The 21,272-nt window shown below is 45.9% G+C and overlaps 1 protein-coding gene across 6 annotated transcripts in view; it reads right to left on the bottom strand.

Moving 5' to 3' along the window:
• Positions 1-3,430: 3,430 nt before the first annotated feature.
• The window catches only part of tfr2 (transferrin receptor 2), a 66,156-nt gene continuing 48,314 nt past the window's right edge, over positions 3,431-21,272 (bottom strand). For all 6 annotated transcript variants that reach the window (XM_069919800.1, XM_069919803.1, XM_069919801.1 and 3 more), the window contains exons 15-19: positions 10,156-10,232; positions 7,182-7,266; positions 5,299-5,526; positions 4,483-4,623; positions 3,431-4,277 (exon numbers count right to left, since the gene is read on the bottom strand). In XM_069919800.1, coding sequence (XP_069775901.1) covers positions 4,035-4,277; positions 4,483-4,623; positions 5,299-5,526; positions 7,182-7,266; positions 10,156-10,232 — 774 coding nt within the window. In that variant the 3' untranslated portion in view covers positions 3,431-4,034. The remainder of the gene's footprint in view (positions 4,278-4,482; positions 4,624-5,298; positions 5,527-7,181; positions 7,267-10,155; positions 10,233-21,272) is intronic.

Below are 21,272 nucleotides of genomic sequence, written 5' to 3'. Positions count from 1 at the left end.
ATCAGAATGATGGGTCTTTTTGGGGTGGGGAAAAGGTCAGTGATAGTGATGAGTGGTCAGGAGTATTTGTGTTCAGTTCTGGTTACCTCATTACAGGAAGGATGTGGACGCTGTGGAGAGGGGGCAGAGGAGATTCACCAGGATGGATTAGGAAACAAGTCTCATGAGGCGAGGTTAGCAGAGCTGGGACTTTTCTCTTTGGAGCGAAGGATGAGAAGAGACTTGATAGAGGTCGACAAGATTCTGAGAGGCATAGACAGGGTGGATTGCCAGCACCTGTTTCCCAGGGCAGGAATAACAAACACCAGAGGACGTTCGTACAAAGTTAACAGAGGAAAGTTTAGGGGAGACATCGGGGTATGTTTATTTCGTCAGAGAGCTGTGGGTGCGTTGCAAGGGGTGGTGGTGGAGGCTGGAACAATAGGTGACTTTCAAAATACACAGGAGGGAGGAAAATTTTAAATCGAGGGTTGAAGGCCCTGTACTGCACTAGAATGTTTTAGACATGTTAGGCAGCATCAATAGGAAGTGAAGGGCATCCAAGCCCTGAGGAAACTCCTCCCCAATTCTTCCTCAAGAGGCAAATGAGAATAAAACCACGTATAACCAGAAGTTATACTTTGCAAGGAGATTCGGAAGTCATCAAAGATTGAAAACTCCTACAGGTGTCCCGTGGAGAGCATTCTGGCCGGTTGCATCACTGCCTGGTACAGAGGCACCAACTCTCAGAACCAGAATAAACTCCGGAGGGTTGTTAACTCTGCCTGCGACATCACGGGCACCAGACTCCACTCCATCAAGGACATCTACAAGAGGCGGTGTCTTAAGAAAGCAGACTCTATCCTCAAGGACCCCCACCAACCAGGCCATGCCCTCTTCACTCTGCTACCAGCAGGAAGGAGGTCCAGGAGCCTGAAGACTAGCACAAGGACAGCTTCCTCCCCTCCACCATCAGATTTCTGAATGGACAACAAACCCCAGACCCTTGCCTTGTCTTTTTATTGCACTATATCTTGAAATGCCGCAAAACAACAAATTTTGTGACCATAAATTCACACTCTGAAAACCAGGGAGTAGATTAAAGGCAGCTCCCCTCCAGGTCTCAAACCACAGCATGAGAAGGCAAGGCAAGGTGCTAAAACCTGCTGTTGAATTCGCCTGCTGATGGTAATGTGGCCGGTGTTATAAAGTCAAATCTTCGTGGGTGTACACATGGTTTACTTGAAGAAATTCCGCCCTGATCCCGGGTGCACTGCTGCTGGATCATGTGGGAGCTGCAACTGAAACATGGATGAATGCAGGCGCAGTGACCACAGTAAAAAACACAGAAACGTGGGAGGAACTGAGAGTCTCTCAGCATCCAAAGGAGATAAAGGTATATTGCTGATGTTTCAGGTCGTGGAGAATGAGTAAAACTTGCAGAGGGATTTGGGCAAGTTAGAAGAGTGAGCTGAAAGTTGGCAAATGTAGTTTAATGCTAATGAGATGCTACATTTTGATTGAACTCATCAAAATAGGACATAAATGATGAATGGTCAGGCATTAAAGAATCCAATTGAACAGAGAGATCTAGGATTAATGGTCCACAGTTCCCTGAAGGTGGAATCTCAGGGGGATGGGGTAGTGAAGAAGGCCTTTGGAATTCTGGCCTTCATAAATCAGAGCATAGAGTCTAAGAGTTGGGAGGTCACTGGTGAGGCCAAATTTAGAATATTGTGTTCAGTTCTGGTCACCACATTAAAGGAAGGATGTGAAAAAAATAGTTTAGAGAAGATTCACCAGATGATACCTGGGTTTCAGCACCTAAGTTATAGAGAAAGGTTAAACCAGTTTGATCTTTATTCTTTGGAATGTAGAAGGCTGGGGTGGGGGGGTGGGGCGAGATTTGATAGAGGTCTTTAAAATGTTGAGGGGGATAGACAGAGTAGATGTGGATATACTTTTTCCATTGAGGAGAGGGAGATTCAAACAAGAGGACGTGAGCTGAAAGTTAGGGGGCAAAAGTTTAGGAGCACCAGAAGGGGAAGCTTCTTTACTCCGAGAGTAGGGTCTGTGTGGAATGAGCTTCTGGTGGAAGTAGGTACAATATTATCTTTTAAGAAAAATGTGCATGTAAAAGGTATGGGCAGAATGCAGGTCAGTGGGACTAGGAAAGGTAAATGTTTTGGCACAGACTAAAAGGGCCGTGAGGGCCTGTTTCCGTACTGGAATTGTTATATGGCTTCTCTTGGGAGATGGGGACACTGCCAGTGCCTGACACAAGCTTGCTCACTCAGAGAATGGGTGTCCATCCCCTTGCCCTGTGTGCTAAGACCTCCTTCCACTCCAAACAAATCTGCTTTATCTTTCAGAGTGTGAATAATTTGTAATTACCAACCTACTGAACATTGCAGTTAATACACAAAAAAAATTATAGTGATCACTGCCCCTGATAAATTATCGACAGCCAGTGTACAGACAAAAGCAATTAATCCGGTTAAATTGGTAAATTACATCACGTTGATCTTAAGTTCCTGAAAAGGATTAAAAAGCTTGCATTTATTTGTGGAACAGACTTGGGGAAGGCGGGGGGGGAATCTGGGTTCCCGGAGAGGGGCGGGGGGATCTGGGTTCCCGGAGAGGGGCGGGGGGATCTGGGTTCCCGGAGAGGGGCGGGGGGGGATCTGGGTTCCCGGAGAGGGGTGGGGGGGGGGGATCTGGGTTCCCGGAGAGGGGTGGGGGGGGGGATCTGGGTTCCCGGAGAGGGGTGGGGGGGGGATCTGGGTTCCCGGAGAGGGGCGGGGGGGGGGATCTGGGTTCCCGGAGAGGGGCGGGGGGGGGATCTGGGTTCCCGGAGAGGGGCGGGGGGGGGGATCTGGGTTCCCGGAGAGGGGCGGGGGGGGATCTGGGTTCCCGGAGAGGGGCGGGGGGGGGATCTGGGTTCCCGGAGAGGGGCGGGGGGGGGGATCTGGGTGAGAGGGGCGGGGGGGGGATCTGGGTTCCCGGAGAGGGGCGGGGGGGGGATCTGGGTTCCCGGAGAGGGGCGGGGGGGGGATCTGGGTTCCCGGAGAGGGGCGGGGGGGGGATCTGGGTTCCCGGAGAGGGGCGGGGGGGGGGATCTGGGTTCCCGGAGAGGGGCGGGGGGGGGGGATCTGGGTTCCCGGAGAGGGGCGGGGGGGGGGATCTGGGTTCCCGGAGAGGGGCGGGGGGGGGGATCTGGGTTCCCGGAGAGGGGCGGGGGGGGGATCTGGGTTCCCGGAGAGGGGCGGGGGGGGATCTGGGTTCCCGGAAAGAAGGGGATCTGAAGAGGTAGGGCGGGGTTAAAGCCAAGGTCTTAGTTGTGTAAATACAGGGAATGGTTGGTGCCAGATAAATGAGATTTCTGGTTTCTTGAGATTGAGTGTTGCATGGATTGGCGAACTAACAGCAAGGCATGCCAGATTTCAACACATGTTTTTAACCTATTTATTTTCCACAATTTTCTTTTGCCAGTTTCTTGAGTAACATGGGTTATAGAATGAAGCAGGAGTGGGAAATGGCAAGGGTGGGTTACAGGCCAGCATAGATCAGATGGGCTGAATGCTCTCTGCTTTGGGAAGGAAATAGGGAGTGATGTGTGTGACTTGCTGACACAGCAGGCGAGGGGCAGAGCAGTCCCCAAGTGGCCGTGAGTTGTCAGATGGTGACGGTGGGTAGGGGTAGCGGTAGAGCAAGGGGAGGGGAGACGGGAGCAGGAAGAGTAGGTGGTGTGGATGGGAGATGGGTGCTGGAGGAAGACAGTGTGGAGTCTGGTAAGGATGGGAGTTTGAGGGAACGGGGGGATGCCTGGGAGGGCATGTTAGGGAACCAAGGTGGTGGGGGGGGAGAAGTTTGGGACAGGGAGTGTTGGAGGGAGGAGGGTGAGAGAAGGGAGGATTGAGCAAGATTTTGAGAGGGTGGGAGCCAGGAAAGAGGGGAGTTAGGGTGATGAGGGAGGGTGTGGGGTTTCAGAAACTCCGTCACTGAGGGGGGATAATCACAGCCACTCACTCTGCTTAACCCCCCCCCCCACCCCATTAGAAGTTGTTGTCCACACTCCACACATCGCCACTGAGCGCGTTGGCCGCTCCCTGCAGGGTCCAGGTAACGAGAGCCAGCTGCCGGCGGAAGATGTTCTCGTCGAATCGGGACGGATCGAGCTGCAACATATTGAAATGGCGGCACAGCTCCTCCAGCGTGTGGTTCCCGCGGCCCTGCAGGATGTGTCGGAACGGGGTGTCTGTCACCGACACGTACTGCGACAAGAAGTAGAACTCAACCTGCGAGGGGGAGTCAGAGCAGAGGGGTCGGGGATGGGCCAGACTTGCCCCCCACCCCTGTACCCAGCAACCCCGTCTCCCCCTCCCCTCTCATCCCCCCCTCTCCCCGCCACCCATCTCCCTCCTCTCATGCTCACCTGTCCCACATTCGTCTCCCCCCCACCCCTCAGCGAGGGCTCCTTCCACCCCTCCCTCCCTGACTCACCCTCATGATCTTGTTGTTGTAAATGCGGATGAGTCGCTCCTCCCCGTGGTCCGACGAGCGGATCAGGTTGGTGAGGCGTTCGGCTGCACGGACCAAGTCCCCACGGGCGGAAAACAGCCACTGGGCGGTCAGGCCCCGGCTCTGTGTGGAAGGGAGAAGAAGTATTGGTGAGAGGGGGAGATGGGGCATGATGGTGGAAACAGAGGGGCAGGAGAAAGTGTAAAGGAGATGAGGGGTGAGATGCGGAGGCGGGGACCGAGGCTCTAGGTGAGAAACCACATGTTTAAATTCCACTGGAACAAAATAATAGACACTTTGGACCCCTCAGATCTGTAAACGCTTTTTGATGTCAGACACATCTGGGTCAGGGCAGAGAACATGTGAGGTGCAGTGACACCCATCCATGTGTTTGTTAGAGTGAAGCTCCCTCCCCACTGTCCCATCACACACACCTGGAGTCAGACACAGAATGAAGCTCCCTCAGCACCGTCCCATCACACACTCCCAGGGTCAGACACAGAGTGAAGCTCCCTCCACACTGTCCCATTACACACTCCTGGGGTCAGACGCAGAGTCAAGCTCCCTCCCTCCACACCGTCTCATCACAGGCAGAGAGACAAGCTCCCTCCCTCCGCACCCTCCCACCACACACTCCTGGGGTCAGTCACAGAGTGAAGCTCCCTCTGCACTGTCCCGTCACACACTCCTGGGTCTACACTGTGCCATCCTGGAATAGCTCAGTTCGACACGGAGGGACGTTATACAGGCAAGTTCTGTGTTGTACAGATCCCACACAGGACAGTGGTACATAGTTACCTTCAGTTCCTGTGACAACATGTGGAGCTGCATGATGTACTTGAGAATCACTTCACTGTATGCGTGGTAGTTCAGGGGAAGCAGCTTGCTGTGGGACAGTTTGATCACCATTTGGCCAATTATTTCTGCGAGAACCCCACTGAAGTCAGCCAGCCTGTTGTTCAACTTCCAGTTCAGCCTGTCGAAGGTATCAAACTTGGTGTTGAGGAAGGGGTAGTTCTGGTCAAACTGTGGAGAGAACCAACATGCCATGACCAAGCAAACCGCATTCATGTCAGATACTGCAGTTTCTGTTAACCCCCCTCCCCCTCCCCCACCGGGTCTCTCCCTCTGTCCCCATGTCTCTCCATTCAGAGAGCTACCCTAGAGAACCATAGAACATTGCTGCACATGAACAGGCCCTTCTAGTCTGTGCTGAACTGTTTTTCAGCCTAGTCCCACTGACCTGCAAACCTCTCCAAATTCTTCTTAAATGTTAAAATTGAGACCCAGAGCTTTGTCTTCTGGGAACCTTTTCCATGGTTGGTAGATCACTAACTAATTCTCAAATTAAATTCTCAGAAATTGCCTAATGTGTGGCCAGGAACATGGAAGTCTCACTCCCATCTACCCATGGATAGGTGGTATCTGGAGATGAACAGCTGCATCCCACATACAATCCCAGGAAGAGATAATAACACCTTCCTAAAAAATCTGGCAGCCTTATTTAGAGCATTCTGGTGCCAATCTAGGGTTACGATCACTACTGGCCAGTCAGTCAACCTCTGTAAAGATCTGAATACTGGGATTATTGTCTCCACGTTTCACTGTTCACACTGACAATGGGATGATATGTTTTTTTTCTCTGATCTCTCTGTTTAATAGGACTCGTATTGAGGGGAGGGGGTGGAGGGAGGGGTTCTCTTGATGTCTTGTATTTGTAAAATATATTTAAAATGATAAATTAAAACTCAGCCCACATTCACACCTCAGTTTATTCCAAGCCCCTACCACTCTGTGTGAAGAAGTCCCCCTAAACTTTTCCCCATTCACCCTTAACCCATGTCCTCCAGTTTGCATTTCACCTACCCTCAGTGGGAAAAGCTGACTTACATTTACTCTGTCTGTCCGCCTCATAATTTTAAATACCTCGATCAAATCTCCCCTCATTCTTCTACACTTAGGGTTGTAAAGAGAGCTTTTGGCATTTTGGCCTTCATAAATCCAAGTATTGAGTTCAGGAGTTGAGATGTTATGGTAAAGTTGTATAAGACATTGATGAGGCCAAATTTGGAGCATTGTGTGTAGTTTTGGTCACAGAACTACAGGAAAGATATCAATAAGATAGAAAGAGGGCAGAGAAGATTTACTAGGTTGTTGCCTAGTAAATTTAGGAACTGAGTTACAGGGAAAGGATAAACAGGTTTGGACTTTATTCCCTGGAGTGCAGAAGAATTAGAGGAGATTTGATCGAAGTATCTAAAATTATGAGGAGGATAGACAGAGTAAATGTTGGTCGGCCTTTTCCACTGAGGGTAGGTAAGATACAAACCAGAGGTCATGATTTAAGGGTGAAAGGGGAAAAGTTTAGGGGGAACATGAGGGGGAACTATTTCACACAGAGAGTGGTGGGAGTGTGGAATGTGTCCAGCTGAAGTAGTGAATGAGGGCTCAATTTTAACATTTAAGAAGAATTTGGACATGTACATGGATGGGAGGGGTATGGAGAGCTATGGACTGGGTGGAGATCAGTTGGACTGGGCAGAAAAATAGAAAAATTAGTTTGGCATAGACTAGAAGTCTGTGGTGCTTGATGGTTCTACAGGTGAATGGTGAGCACCCAGTGCCCTGCCCAAGGAAGGGGACTGTACCTTCTCCAGTGCCCTTTGCAATGAGCCACTCACCTCCCTGTAGTTGATCTCCATGGCAGGGATACCAGCAAAGGCTGTGAAGGGATAGGCACTGCTGTCCATGGTGAGGTGCTGGATGCTGCGGGGAGAACACACAGATGATTAAGAACTCCCTGCCTCGCGTTACTCTATCCAAGTTGTTTTAATTTAGACATACAGCATGGTAACCTGTGACTCCTAATTCACACCTTGTGTGACCAATGAACCAACCTACTAACCCCAGGACGTCTTTGGGAGCTCCCAGAGGAAACTTGTGCAGGTCACGGCGAGAACATACAAACTCTTCACTCCTGGGTTGCTAGCGCTGTAATATTCACGCTAACCATGCCGTCTGGGTTAATCCGCCACGATATCCTCGAGTACAAGATTCCCTTGGTGAAGGGTTGCTGCCGACTGGCTGCAGGAGAGACACACTGGGGCTTGGTCCAGCCAACGTGAGGGCACAGTGGGCAAGGACCACAATCTAAACCAGGGGTTTGCAACCTTTTTTTGCCCAAGGCCCCACTTAAACTTTAAAAAAAACGTACACCTCACCATTAGCAGAAAGAAGTTATGTATTCAAAATAAGTTTTAATTAAATCATTTACTGCAAGCCTATTTCAATGCAATTAAGGTCGGGAATACACTGGAACATGTTTCATATTCAACTATTACTTCAGTACGTCAACCATCTCAACAACTAGCATCAACTAGCATCAGTGGGAACCTTGCCCCTTGTGCTGGCTGCAGATTTTTTTTATTCAAGGGACTAATTTTGTTAGTTTCAACCTTAAATCGCCATGTTCTGTAATTTCCAGTCAGTTCCTCTTAGCTTGTAGCTGATCACTAACAGCACTGAAGCCACATTCTACTAAACAAGACGATGGAAAATGAATCAATAGTTTCCCTTGCTACAGTAGTCTAGTTTGGGTCTTTCTTTTCGATTTCGTTATCCTGGTTCCTTTAATTTTGAACAGAGTTTTCATAGATTCATCATATTGCAACTCAGGTAACTCCTCTTGGTTTTGCACTGGGATTTCAGTTAAGTCCACCAGAAACAGTTGAGTTAACCAAGAGGGAAAATCCATTGCCTTTAAATCACAAAATCTATCATTTGAAGTCAGTAACCAATGTTTTCAAATGGTCAACAATGACCATGAGTTACCTCACACTTATTCAACCACTAGAATTGACTGAAATTTCTTGCAGAAATATTCCTTTGCATAATTCTAGAAGGGAAACAAATCCAAATATCTTTGTTTTTGCATTAACGAGTGTCATATTTGCAATTTGGAGTTGCTTGTTCAATGTACTTAGTTTCTCAAAAAATGTCCATCAAGTTTTGCCATCTGTTGTTAGCAAGAGCTTCATGACAGGTTTGTCCTTCGAAAACTCGCTGAAGAGATCTAACAGTTCCATAAACCTTTTGAAGCAGTTTCCCTTTGATGACCACCTTACTTCAGTGTGAAGCAATAATCTCACATGTTCTGCATTTTTAATCGACACAAAACTGCTTAAAAAACAGACATTTACATTTGGCATTAGCTGTGATGGTGTTGATACACTTGGTCACGGAATGCATGTCGAACAGGGGAAACTTTCTTGGCCACTAAGTTTTCTTGGTGGATACCACAAAGCACAATCAACATCCTTCATTAATTTTAACCATCTGCAGCACAAGATACAATCTTTCCTTTTGGTATTTCATTTTCATCTAAATAATTTTTGAGCTGTAGATAGAGGTTGTTTCCAATGATTCACAAAACAACCTCTCTCTTGAAACTCTTCCTGATCAATATATTTCACATATGCCAGTAACAGAGCCTCACTGTCCCTTATGGTAGATTCATCCAGTTGTATTGAGAAGTTTTGTGATTTCAACTTTTCAATAAGCTGTTCTCCGACATCTTGACCCATCTATTCTGTTGCAAACAGTACTGTTACTCAATGGCATCGCTCGGACATCTTTTTGCAGAAATGTTTTGAGAAAAAAATGATATTGAGGGTTTAATTGGTCTCTCCCCAATCGTATGATTTTTCCCATGTTTTGCTATCAGCAGAGAAACTTCATAGCGAGCTTCAAGGGTAGTAGTTTGCACAGGGAATAATGAAGTGATTTTTGATCTATTTTCAAACTTCTCTTTAGGCGATTTAAAATATTCCAATTTTGAATTGACATGGTTAGGATGTTTTACCCTCAAATGAGCTTCAATTGCTTTCATTGATTAATTTGTCAAAGTCTGTCAGCATAGGAGGCAAAAAAAAGTGGCACGTTCATTGTGTACAGCAGGTATAATCCCAAACTTCCCACTGAAAATTGATGATTCTTTTGGTTGCATGGTCTGCTTATTTTGAATATACAACAGCGCGAGCTCCCCGGAACAGATGCATGCAGCGGCGCGAGCTCCCCGGAACAGATCGACGCAGCGGGGTGAACTCCCAAAATATTTCTATGCCTCACTTTGAGAATCTATGATTTAGAGTCTGGATTTCAAACTTTTTCTTTCCACCCACATCCCACCTTAAGCAATCCTGTACTAATCATAGAGCACCGATGACCAAGGGATCACTTAAAGTGGGATGTGAGTGGAAAGAAAAAGTTTGAAAACCCCTGCTTTAATCGTCCCTCATTGACTCATTATGTGCATGGTTTCAGAACTCCAAAGGAATTTTTCTCAAGCAAAACATTTCAGAAACAATTGGGTCTGGAACAGTGATTCTCAACTTTTTTTCCCCACACTCTTTCTCCCCTCCATCGACTGTCTCTCACACACCCCCTCCCTCCATTGACTGTCTCTCATACATCCCTCCTCTCCGTTGATTCTGTCTCTCATATACCCCTCCCCTCCATCTATCCAGTTTCTCACACATCCCCGCCATTTCCCACACACCCCCTCCTTTCCAATAAAGGCAGGAGGCACAGACGTGGCAGTCAGAATTTTCTCCCTTGGATGGGGGGAGCAAAGACTCACCCCCTCATTGGACTTACATTTTCTCTTTGAAGTTTGGATATCGGGATGAAATTTGACTGTAGAGGCTCTGAGCTCCCTGATTCGGACTCTCAACCTGTCCCAACATAAGAGGCATGTGAGTGAGAGAGGCCAAGTATTGTGGGCGTAACATCCACGAATATCCATGGACACTGGAGTTGAGTCAACGCACAAACATGCTGGAGAAACTCAGCAGGACACGCAGCGTCCAGGAAGTAAAGAGTCACCATCATTTCATATAACAATTCCAGCACAGCCCTTCTAGCCCATGCCGAAACACTTCCCTCTCCTAGTCCTACTGACCTGCATTCTGCCCATAACCATATAACCACTTATAGCACAGAACAGGCCAGTTCGGCCCTACTAGTCCATGCCGTAACAAATCCCCACCCTCCTAGTCCCACTGACCAGCACCCGGTCCATACCCCTCCAGTTCTCTCCTATCCATGTAACTATCCAGTCTTTCCTTAAATGTAACCAATGATCCCGCCTCGACCACGTCTGTCGGAAGCTCATTCCACATCCCCACCACCCTTTGCGTAAAGAAATTTCCCCTCATGTTCCCCTTATAATTTTCCCCCTTCAATCTTAAACCATGCTCTCTAGTTTGAATCTCCCCCACTCTTAATTGAAAAAGCCTATCCACGTTTACTCTGTCTGTCCCTTTTAAAATCTTAAACACCTCTATCAAGTCCCCTCTCAATCTTCTACGCTCCAGAGAAAAAAGCCCCAGTCTGCACAACCTTTCCCTGTAACTCAAACCTTGAAATCCTGTCAACATTCTCGTGAACCTTCTCTGCACTCTCTCTATTTTGTTTATATCCATACCCTCCATACCTTTTACATCCACATTTTTCTTAAAAGATAATATTGTACCTACTTCCACCAGAAGCTCATTCCACACAAACCCTACTCTCAGAGTAAAGAAGCTTCCCCTTCTGGTGCTCCTAAACTTTTGCCCCCTAACTTTCAGCTCATGTCCTCTTGTTTGAATCTCCCTCTCCTCAATGGTAAAAGTATATCCACATCTACTCTGTCTATCCCCCTCAACATTTTAAAGACCTCTATCAAATCCCGCTCGACCCCCCCCCCACCCCCCCCAGCCTTCTACATTCCAAGGAATAAAGACCAAACTGGTTTAACCTTTCTCTATAACTTAGGTGCTGAAACCCAGGTATCATCTGGTGGATCCTCTTGTGAGAGATGAGAAAAACTGATATTGCAATATGAACATGAAGAGAATAAAATTGATACATAAGTAAATGAATGAAGCCAGTACAAACAACATGAGACATGGATATTAGAAGGCAGGAAGCTGACACTGTCTGAGTAAGATAAGAATCTCCTAGAGAATCAGCAAGTTCACTAACTGAAGGAGATAAGGACAGACAATTGATGATAGAAGTAGAGTTAGTCTGAACGAGATAAGGGTCTCCAAGCCCCAGATAGAATTAGCAAGGCTTGCATAAATAATTAGAAAACCTTTAGACAGTATTAGCCAGTTCTACATATATAATTAGTAAGCCATACACAGATTTATCAAGTTATGCATATTTAATTAGTAAACCCTAGACAGGATTAGCGAACTCTGCATATGAAGGGACTGTAGCTCTGAGAGTTGGAAGGGTGTGAATGGGGACAAGGGCAAGGTTGTGAATAAGGACAATGGGGATAATGGCACGAGAAGACACCGACAGGATACCCCCTGGTCCTCCAAGAGCACAGAAACAGCACGTAGGCAGGATTGCCTAATGCCAAACCTCTCCAGCAGGAGGCAGAAGAATGTAAGGGGGGGTTATTCCTATACTGAGATAAACTGTATAAAAATTGGGTGAGCCCCAGTGTACGTGTGTATTCCCAGGGTAAGGGGAAGCACCCAACTTTGCATTGTTGTATAATAAATGTTCTTTGTTCTCAATTTTTGTCTCGAGCAATTTCTTTAAAGGTAATTCTGTTTCTAACACTCTCTAAACTCTATTTTGTTCACATCCTATAATGTGGTGACCAGAATTGAACACAATATTCCAAATTTGGCCTCACCAGGGTCTTGTACAATTTTAACATGACCTCCCAACTCTTAGATTCTATGCTCTGATTGATGAAGGCCAGAATTCTAATCCTTCACTATCCCATCCTCCTGAGATTCCACCTTTAGGGAACTGTGGACCATTAATCCTAGATCTCTCTGTTCAATTGCATTCTTTAATGCCCAACCATTCACCATTTGTCCTATTTTGATGAGTTCAACCAAAATGTAGCACCTCACACTTGTCAGCATTAAACTCCATTTGCCAACTTTCAGCCCACTCTTCTAACTTGCCCAAATCTCTCTCTGCAAGATTTGAAAACCTTCCTCACTATCCACATCCTCACCTATCATCTGCATTCTTACTAATCCAATTTACCACCCCATCATCTAGATCATTAATGTATATTAAAAACAACAACAGACCCAGTACAGATTCACTAGCCACCGGCCTCCAGCCGAACAAACAGTTCTCCACCACCACTCTCTGGCATCTTCCATCCAGCCACTGTTGAATCCATTTTACTACTTCAATATTCACACCCAATGATTGAACCTTCTGTGAGAGATGAGAAAAACTGACATTGTAATATGAACATGAAGAAATGAAGAAAATAAAATTGATACATAAGTAATTGAATGAAGCCAGTGCAAACAACATGAGACATGGATATTAGAAGGCAGGAAGCTGACACTGTCGGAGTAAGATAAGAATCTCCTACACCAGCAAGTTCACTGAATGAAGGAGAGAAGGACAGACAATTGAGAATAGAAGTAGAGTTAGTCTGAATGAGATAAGGGTCACCAAGCCTCAGATAGAATTAGCAAGGCTTGCATAAATAATTAGAAGACCTTAGATAGTATTAGGAAGTTATACATATATAATTAGTAAGCCATACAACAGATTTTTCAAGTATGTATATTTAACTAGTAAACCCTAGACAAGATTAACGAACCCTGCAGATGAAGGGACTGTAGCCCTGAGAGTCGGGAAGGTGTGAATGGGGACAAGGGCTAGGATGTGAATAAGGACAATGGGAATAATGGCATAAGAAGACACCGACAGGATACCCCCTGGTCCTCCAAGTATACTGAAACTGCACGTAGGCAGGAAAGATTGCCTCTGCCAAACCCATCCAGGGGGCAGAAGAATGTAAGGGGGAGGATATTCTGATACTGAAATTTACTGTATAAAAGTTGGGTGAGCCCCAGTGTATGTGTGTATTCCCAGGGTAAGGGGAAGCACCCAACTTTGCATTGTTGCTGTAATAAATGTTCTTTGTTCTCAATTTTTGTCTCGAGCAATTTCTTTAAAGGTACTTCTATTTCTAACAAATGGGGGCTCGTCCGGGATCACACTCCCTCCACTGATAGAGTACCCCGACGACGAGAGTAGGTGCACCCCAGCTGATTCAGCTGGACTCACGGACGACGGGTGACTGGTCAGTGGATGAAGCGAGTGATGTCCGAGAAGAGGCATTGAGAACAAACGACGGAAGAAACGTTAAGGAAGCGCGCTAGAACCTTGCTACTGGAACCTGGTAAGAGGAATTTTACTTGCCTTTCAGTATGGGAAATACAGGTAGCAAGGAAGAGAGTCCTGGTTCAGGATGTGAGGATCAGATAACTACACACAGCCCGCTTGGGTTGATGTTATCTGAGTGGGGCACGGAAAGGACCCGTGGAAAGGACAAACTGACCATGGTCAGGTATTGTTGTAGGGACTGGGTTAAATACCCGATAAAAGGGAGCTCTGTGTACTGGCCAAAACTCGGATCCGAGGATGACTGGATGTGTCAAGCATTGAACATCTGGCTCTATCAAAACCAGAGAGATAACCTAGAGAGCAGAGAATATGCAGCCTGCTGGCTTAGGGGATCGTTTGATCAATTGGTTTTGAAAGAAAAAGAGTACAGGGATAAGAGAGAGGAGGAACCTTTTGTCCCTGAACCACAAGGGTGGGATGTGTTACATTCCCTCCCTCCACCTTATGTTCCTCCTATGCCGGCTCCTATCTTTCCTCCCCCTCCTATAACCTACCCTTCTGCACCTTCCCCACCTCCCCCACCACTAGAGAAGAGAGAAGAGAGCAGGAGTGGTATGATGACTCGCTCACAAAGCACTCGATTTACAGGAGAGAGAGGAGAATTTAATTCAGAACATTGTGAGACTCTTCAGGAAGAAAGGGCAGAGCCCCCCAATCCATCTCCCAGGGAGCAGGAACCCAGACCAAATCAGCCAGAAACCAACTGGATGCGACCCCTGCGGGAGGTTCCCGTAGGAGAGGGTCTCGGTTTCGTTAATGTGCCCCTGACCAGTACTGAAGTGCGTAACTTTAAGAAAGAACTTACCTCCCTGATAGAAGATCCCCAGGGATGTGCTGAACAGTTAGACCAATTTCTGGGACCAAATCTATATACTTGGGAGGAGTTAACATCTATCTTTAGGACCCTGTTTACTTTGGATGAGCGTGGGATGATCTGCCAGGCAGGGATTAAAGTCTGGGATAGGGATCACCAAGGGGGACTAGATGTGGTACCAGGAGAAACTAAATTCCCCTTGGCAAGACCTAATTGGGATAAAAATACCAATGTTGGTCGGGTACTGATGGAAGAATACAGGGTTAATATGATAAGAGGAATCAAGGAATCTGTCCCAAAGGGACAGAATTTCAAGAAAGCCTTTGAGGTTCCCCAAGGTCCCGACGAGACCCCTTCCGCATTTCTGAACAGATTACGTACTGCAATACAGCAATATGGGGGTCTCGACATAGAATCCCCGGCAGGGCAACAATTGGTACTAACTGGTTTTGTTACCAACTCAGCCCCAGACATTAGAAGAAAGTTACAAAAGACAGAAAATTGGCATGAGCAGGGAATAACCCAGCTTCTACAGATCGCACAAAAAGCATTCGTCCAGAGGTCTGAAGATAAGCAAATAGGGAAGGCAAAGACATTAATCCAAGCAGTCAGAGAGGTAGTAGATGAGCGACCTAAAAAGGATAGGGACTGTGTGCCAGCTCCTGTATGCCGTGAGGGAAGCCACGGGTGGGGAAGTGCGGACCCCAGTGGATGGAGGAGTAGAGGAGGATTCCGGGGACGACGACCCTTCCCAGGGCACCTTAGAAACCCAGGTAGAGATTGGGAAACGGGAACATTTGTATGTTTCCATTGTAAAAAGGAAGGACACTTTAAAAAGGATTGCCCACTGCGAGCCAGGGACACACGATCCTATGCCCTGATGGAAGCAGACTATGAATAGGGGGGTCACGGTTCTCAGTCAATACACACTGTGGGGCTGCACGGAGAACCATTAGTTAATTTATGCATAGGACCCCACAGTGACAACATGATATTTTTAGTTGATTCTGGAGCAGCCCGATCTAGTATCTTACACCAACCAAAGGGGGTTACAATAGAAGGGACAATGATAGTTTCAGGGGTGGGAGGAAGAGAATTCACAGTCCCTGTATTAAGAGAGGTCAGAATCCAAATGGGAAATAAGGTAATAGTAGAGGATCTTCTACTACTTCCCCAGGCTGGGGTATGCTTATTAGGACGAGACTTACAGGACCAATTGGCTATCGGTACCAGACCACTAGAATCAGGCATCGGGGTTCAATTTTATATTTTAAGCGAGGAAGATCGAGAACTTATCAATCCAAAAGTATGGGCAGAAAAAGGCAATAGAGGAATTTTAGACATTCCTCCCCTCCAAGTCACTTTAAAAGACTCGCGACAAACTATTAGAAGAAAACAGTACCCAATTCCTATGGCTGGCCGCAAAGGTCTGCAGCCCGTAATTGACCAGCTGCTTAAGGATGGTATACTCGAACCTTGTATGTCACCCTTTAATACCCCAATTTTACCTGTCCAGAAACCTGACGGTACCTATCGATTAGTACAGGACTTAAGGGAGTTGAACAAAATCATTCTCACCCGCCACCCTGTTGTACCTAATCCCTATACGATCATGAGTAAAATAGATCCCCAGAGTAAATGGTTTAGTGTAATTGACCTCAAAGATGCTTTCTGGACCTGTCCCTTAGCAACAGAAAGCAGAGACATGTTTGCCTTTGAATGGGAAAACCCTTTTACTGGACGTAAAAATCAATACCGATGGACTGTCCTTCCTCAGGGCTTTACAGAATCTCCAAATTTATTCGGTCAAGTCCTGGAACAGATATTAGATGAGGCTCCACGGAGAGACAATTGTCAGCTAATACAATACGTAGACGACTTGTTAATTACAGGAAGAACATACGAATTGGCTAAAGAATTTACTGTTGCCCTTTTAAATTTTTTAGAAAAGAAAGGTCTTAGAGTGAGCGAATCCAAATTACAATTTGTTCAATCAGAAGTTAAATACTTAGGTCATCTAGTAAGTCAGGGAACTAGGAAAATAAGTCCAGAGAGGATACGTGGTATTCTGCAAATTCCCCCTCCCAAAAATGCCAAGGAACTTAGGAAATTCCTTGGCTTAGTGGGATTCTGTAGAATCTGGATGGAAAATTATTCTAGCCTTGTCAAATTTCTTTACGATAAACTCACGACTATAGAGACCGTACCTCTAGTCTGGACAGACGATGAGATCAAACATTTTGACTTCGTTAAACATAGCCTCACGCGTGCCCCAGTCTTGGCACTACCCGACTTAAATAAGACTTTTGATTTATATACTAATGCCAAGGGAGGTGTAGCCACCGGAGTACTAACCCAGGACAGGGCAGGCTATAGACAACCAGTTGCTTATCTATCAAAGATTTTAGACCCCGTTTGTCGTGGCTGGCCAGAATGTGTACAAGCCATCGCAGCCACTGCTGTTTTAGTTGAGGAAGGACGGAAGATTACTTTCAGCGCCCCTATGATAGTTCACACCCCTCACACAGTCCGCACTATTCTGTTACAACGTGCTGGGAGATGGCTCACAGACCCTAGAATTTTAAAATATGAAACGATCCTAATGGATAGGGATGATTTGACCCTCCTCACGACTAAAACCCTTAACCCAGCAGCCTTCCTCGTTACACCTAATTTGGACAATTCCCCAAATGAATTGGAACATGAGTGCTTAGAAGTCATAGACCTACAAACTAAGATTAGGGAAGATCTAACTGATGTCCCTTTAAAAGAAGGTGAAAGGTGGTTTATTGACGGCTCTTCACGCTGCATTGCAGGAACTCGCTATAGTGGGTACAGTGTAGTGGATGGGAATCAAGGACTAGTGATTGAAGCTGGTCGCCTCCCTGGTCATTGGTCAGCGCAATCCTGTGAATTATACGCCCTATGTAGAGCACTCCACGGCTTAGAGAACAAAATAGGCACTATCTACACTGACTCTAAATACGCTTTTGGTGTAGTCCACACCTTTGGGAAGATCTGGAGAGAACGGGGAATGATAACTGGTAAAGGACAAAAGTTAGCCCATGAAAACTTAATTGTCCAATCCCTAGATGCTCTGACGCTCCCGACTGAAATAGCAGTAGTACATATCCGAGGACATCAAAGTGGTGACAGTCCTGAAGCTAACGGCAACAGACAGGCTGATGCAGCTGCCAAACAGGCTGCACTTACGAAAAATATTCACATCCACCTATTGCTGCCCATACCACTAGAGATTAAAAAAACCCCCATCTTTTCACGGGAAGAGGAGATCTCATTGAAAGATCAGGGATTTCGCCAAACTGCCGACGGGTTGTGGTGGACAGTAGACAGACGTCAAGTCCTTAACAAAGCATTAACCCGCCAAGAGATAGATCAGCTACACCAACAGACACATTGGGGAACTCAGGCGCTTGTGGATGCCTTTCAACGATCTTTTTACTGCTCCGGTATTTACACAATTGCTAAACTTTCCACTCGCAGCTGTCCAATTTGTCAGAGAATTAATAAGAAATCTATGCGCCCTGCACTGCCTGGTGGTCGTGACATCGCAGTTCGCCCGTTTCAGCGCATACAAGTTGATTTTACAGAACTACCTAAAATTGGTATTTACAAATTTCTTCTAGTCATAGTAGATCATTTTACACGATGGGTTGAAGCTTTCCCCACCCCCAATGATCGAGCTCTCACTGTAATCAGAATACTTATTGAATCTGTGATTCCAAGATATGGTCTGATTCAAACCATTGATTCAGACAGAGGAACACATTTTACCTCCCAGGTTCTCCAGGGTGTCTGCAAGAGACTGGGAATAGACTGGCAACTACATACCCCATGGCACCCCCAAAGTTCAGGTCGAGTTGAAAGAATGAATCAAACCTTGAAAAATCAACTCACTCGGCTTCATGAGGAGACTGGCCTCACTTGGATTAAATCTTTACCATTAGCCCTGCTTAGAATTCGCACAGCCCCTCGTAAAGACCTTGCAGTCTCACCATATGAAATGATGTTTGGACTTCCATTTATGGGATTCCACACTGATACCCCTATCCCTGAGGCTAATGATCAATACATTTCCAAATTTCTACAGGGTCTTTCTACTTCTCTACACGACCTGAAACAGAAGGGATTATTAGCCCAAACGCCACCCCTAGAATTTCCTATCCATTCTATTAAACCTGATGATTGGGTTTATGTCAAAGCATGGCAAGATAACCAACTGAAACCTGCCTGGGATGGTCCCTACTGTGTACTTTTGATTTCAGACGCTGCCGTGCGAACAAGAGAAAAAGGCTGGACCCACATCCAACGGATTAAACCAGCTACCGAACCACAGAACCACGACAGTCAAACTCAACCCTCCACCTGGCGTGCAGTGCCTCATCCTTCTGACCTGAAACTTACACTACGCCGTGAAAAAGTGCCGTAATGTTGTTTTTATTCTTTATTGTATTGTTTAATTGTTGCTTCTCCATTTCTGGGACATCACTTAATTACTCACAATGTATTAAGTCCTCCTGGAATAGGGGCAGCAGAGGTCACAATTTTTTTCCGTTAGAGTTTAGACAAGCTGTAGATTTAGTTTTTAGCCATAGTAAGATATGTTTTAATAAGGGATTCCAATACAGACCAGGGGATCAGAACAGCTCTACAGACCATCACTTAACTTCCCACATAGATTTTAAAGGTTTCAGTTCTAAATCTGTAGCACGAAGAGAGCGATATGACACACTCACACTGAATGCTAGTAACCAATGCATTGGTCACAGAGAGAAAGAAAAGACGTTTGCTAATGTTAACAGACAGGTTTCGACTTCTCATACTGTCACACACATCTCTGCCCGTAATACACAATCCTTCCCAGACTGGTCTTTTCTCAAACATCCTTTGGGTTCCGCCGGCATTCACAATCCTTTCTACTGCATCGTTAAGGGAAGTTCCACTTTTAAACGGCAACAGCAGCTACAGATCGCTAACGCTCCTTGCCATCTGAAACATCTAATCAGACTCCATGCAGCCTTGGGCATTATCATCCAACACAACACAATGGCCCTGAGGTTACGGGCTGAAGATAAACAACGTTTAACAGACACACTTCAACAAAACCGCCTGCCTCTCGATTACAGCTTCGCTGCTGAACGCAGCACTTGTGAAGGACTCTTTAAAGACACTACTCACAACAGGCAGGCGGTTATGAGCACTTCTTCAGGACGTCGAAAAACTTCCCATGCCCAGGGACAGACTTTGCAACCTCGGTCCTCTGCGGGATGGACTGGACTTTTCACGGGTTACTGGAGTCTGATCATCGCAACCCTTTTAACAGCTGGACTTATTGCTCTCACCATCTTACTGCTTCCCTACATACAGACTGTTACACATCGTTTAACTCATCTACCCTTTCGCCAGAACGCTTTCACCCAAAGGATGTACGATTCCCAACATCTTTCTGAGGACATGGAAACTGCTATCCGTTTATTGACCAGCTGGGAAAACCAACATGTTCCACTCTACCACATCAGTGATACTGATCTAAAAGAAAACGGAGGATTGTGAGAGACCAGTAACACTGAGATCAGTAACACTGATCATTGCGTGAGATCAGTATTACTGATCTAAAAGAAAAGTGAGGATTGTGAGAGATGAGAAAAACTGACATTGTAATATGAACATGAAGAAATGAAGAAAATAAAATTGATACATAAGTAATTGAATGAAGCCAGTGCAAACAACATGAGACATGGATATTAGAAGGCAGGAAGCTGACACTGTCGGAGTAAGATAAGAATCTCCTACACCAGCAAGTTCACTGAATGAAGGAGAGAAGGACAGACAATTGAGAATAGAAGCAGAGTTAGTCTGAATGAGATAAGGGTCGCCAAGCCTCAGATAGAATTAGCAAGGCTTGCATAAATAATTAGAAGACCTTAGATAGTATTAGGAAGTTATACATATATAATTAGTAAGCCATACAACAGATTTTTCAAGTATGTATATTTAACTAGTAAACCCTAGACAAGATTAACGAACCCTGCAGATGAAGGGACTGTAGCCCTGAGAGTCGGGAAGGTGTGAATGGGGACAAGGGCTAGGATGTGAATAAGGACAATGGGAATAATGGCATAAGAAGACACCGACAGGATACCCCCTGGTCCTCCAAGTATACTGAAACTGCACGTAGGCAGGAAAGATTGCCTCTGCCAAACCCATCCAGGGGGCAGAAGAATGTAAGGGGGAGGATATTCTGATACTGAAATTTACTGTATAAAAGTTGGGTGAGCCCCAGTGTATGTGTGTATTCCCAGGGTAAGGGGAAGCACCCAACTTTGCATTGTTGCTGTAATAAATGTTCTTTGTTCTCAATTTTTGTCTCGAGCAATTTCTTTAAAGGTACTTCTATTTCTAACACTTCTGTGTGGAACCTTGTCAAAAGGCTTACTGGAATCCATATAGACAACATCCACTGCCTTACCCTCACCAATTTTGCTGGTAACCTCTTCAAAAAAATTCAACAAGTTTTGTCAAACATGCACAAATCCATGTTGACTGTTCCTCATCACCATGTCTATCCAGATAATTATATATACCATCTCTAAGAATATTTTCCATTAGTTTGCCCCCTTACAGACCGATAATTGACTCCTTGAACCCTTTTTATACAATGGAACGATGTGCGCAATCCTCCAATCCTCTGGCATCATCCCCGAGGCTA

Source organism: Narcine bancroftii, chromosome 2, assembly GCF_036971445.1.
Source record: "Narcine bancroftii isolate sNarBan1 chromosome 2, sNarBan1.hap1, whole genome shotgun sequence".
Lineage (NCBI taxonomy): Eukaryota > Metazoa > Chordata > Chondrichthyes > Torpediniformes > Narcinidae > Narcine > Narcine bancroftii.
Note: the sequence above shows the minus strand (reverse complement) of the source record. Positions and strands in the feature narration are given on the sequence as shown.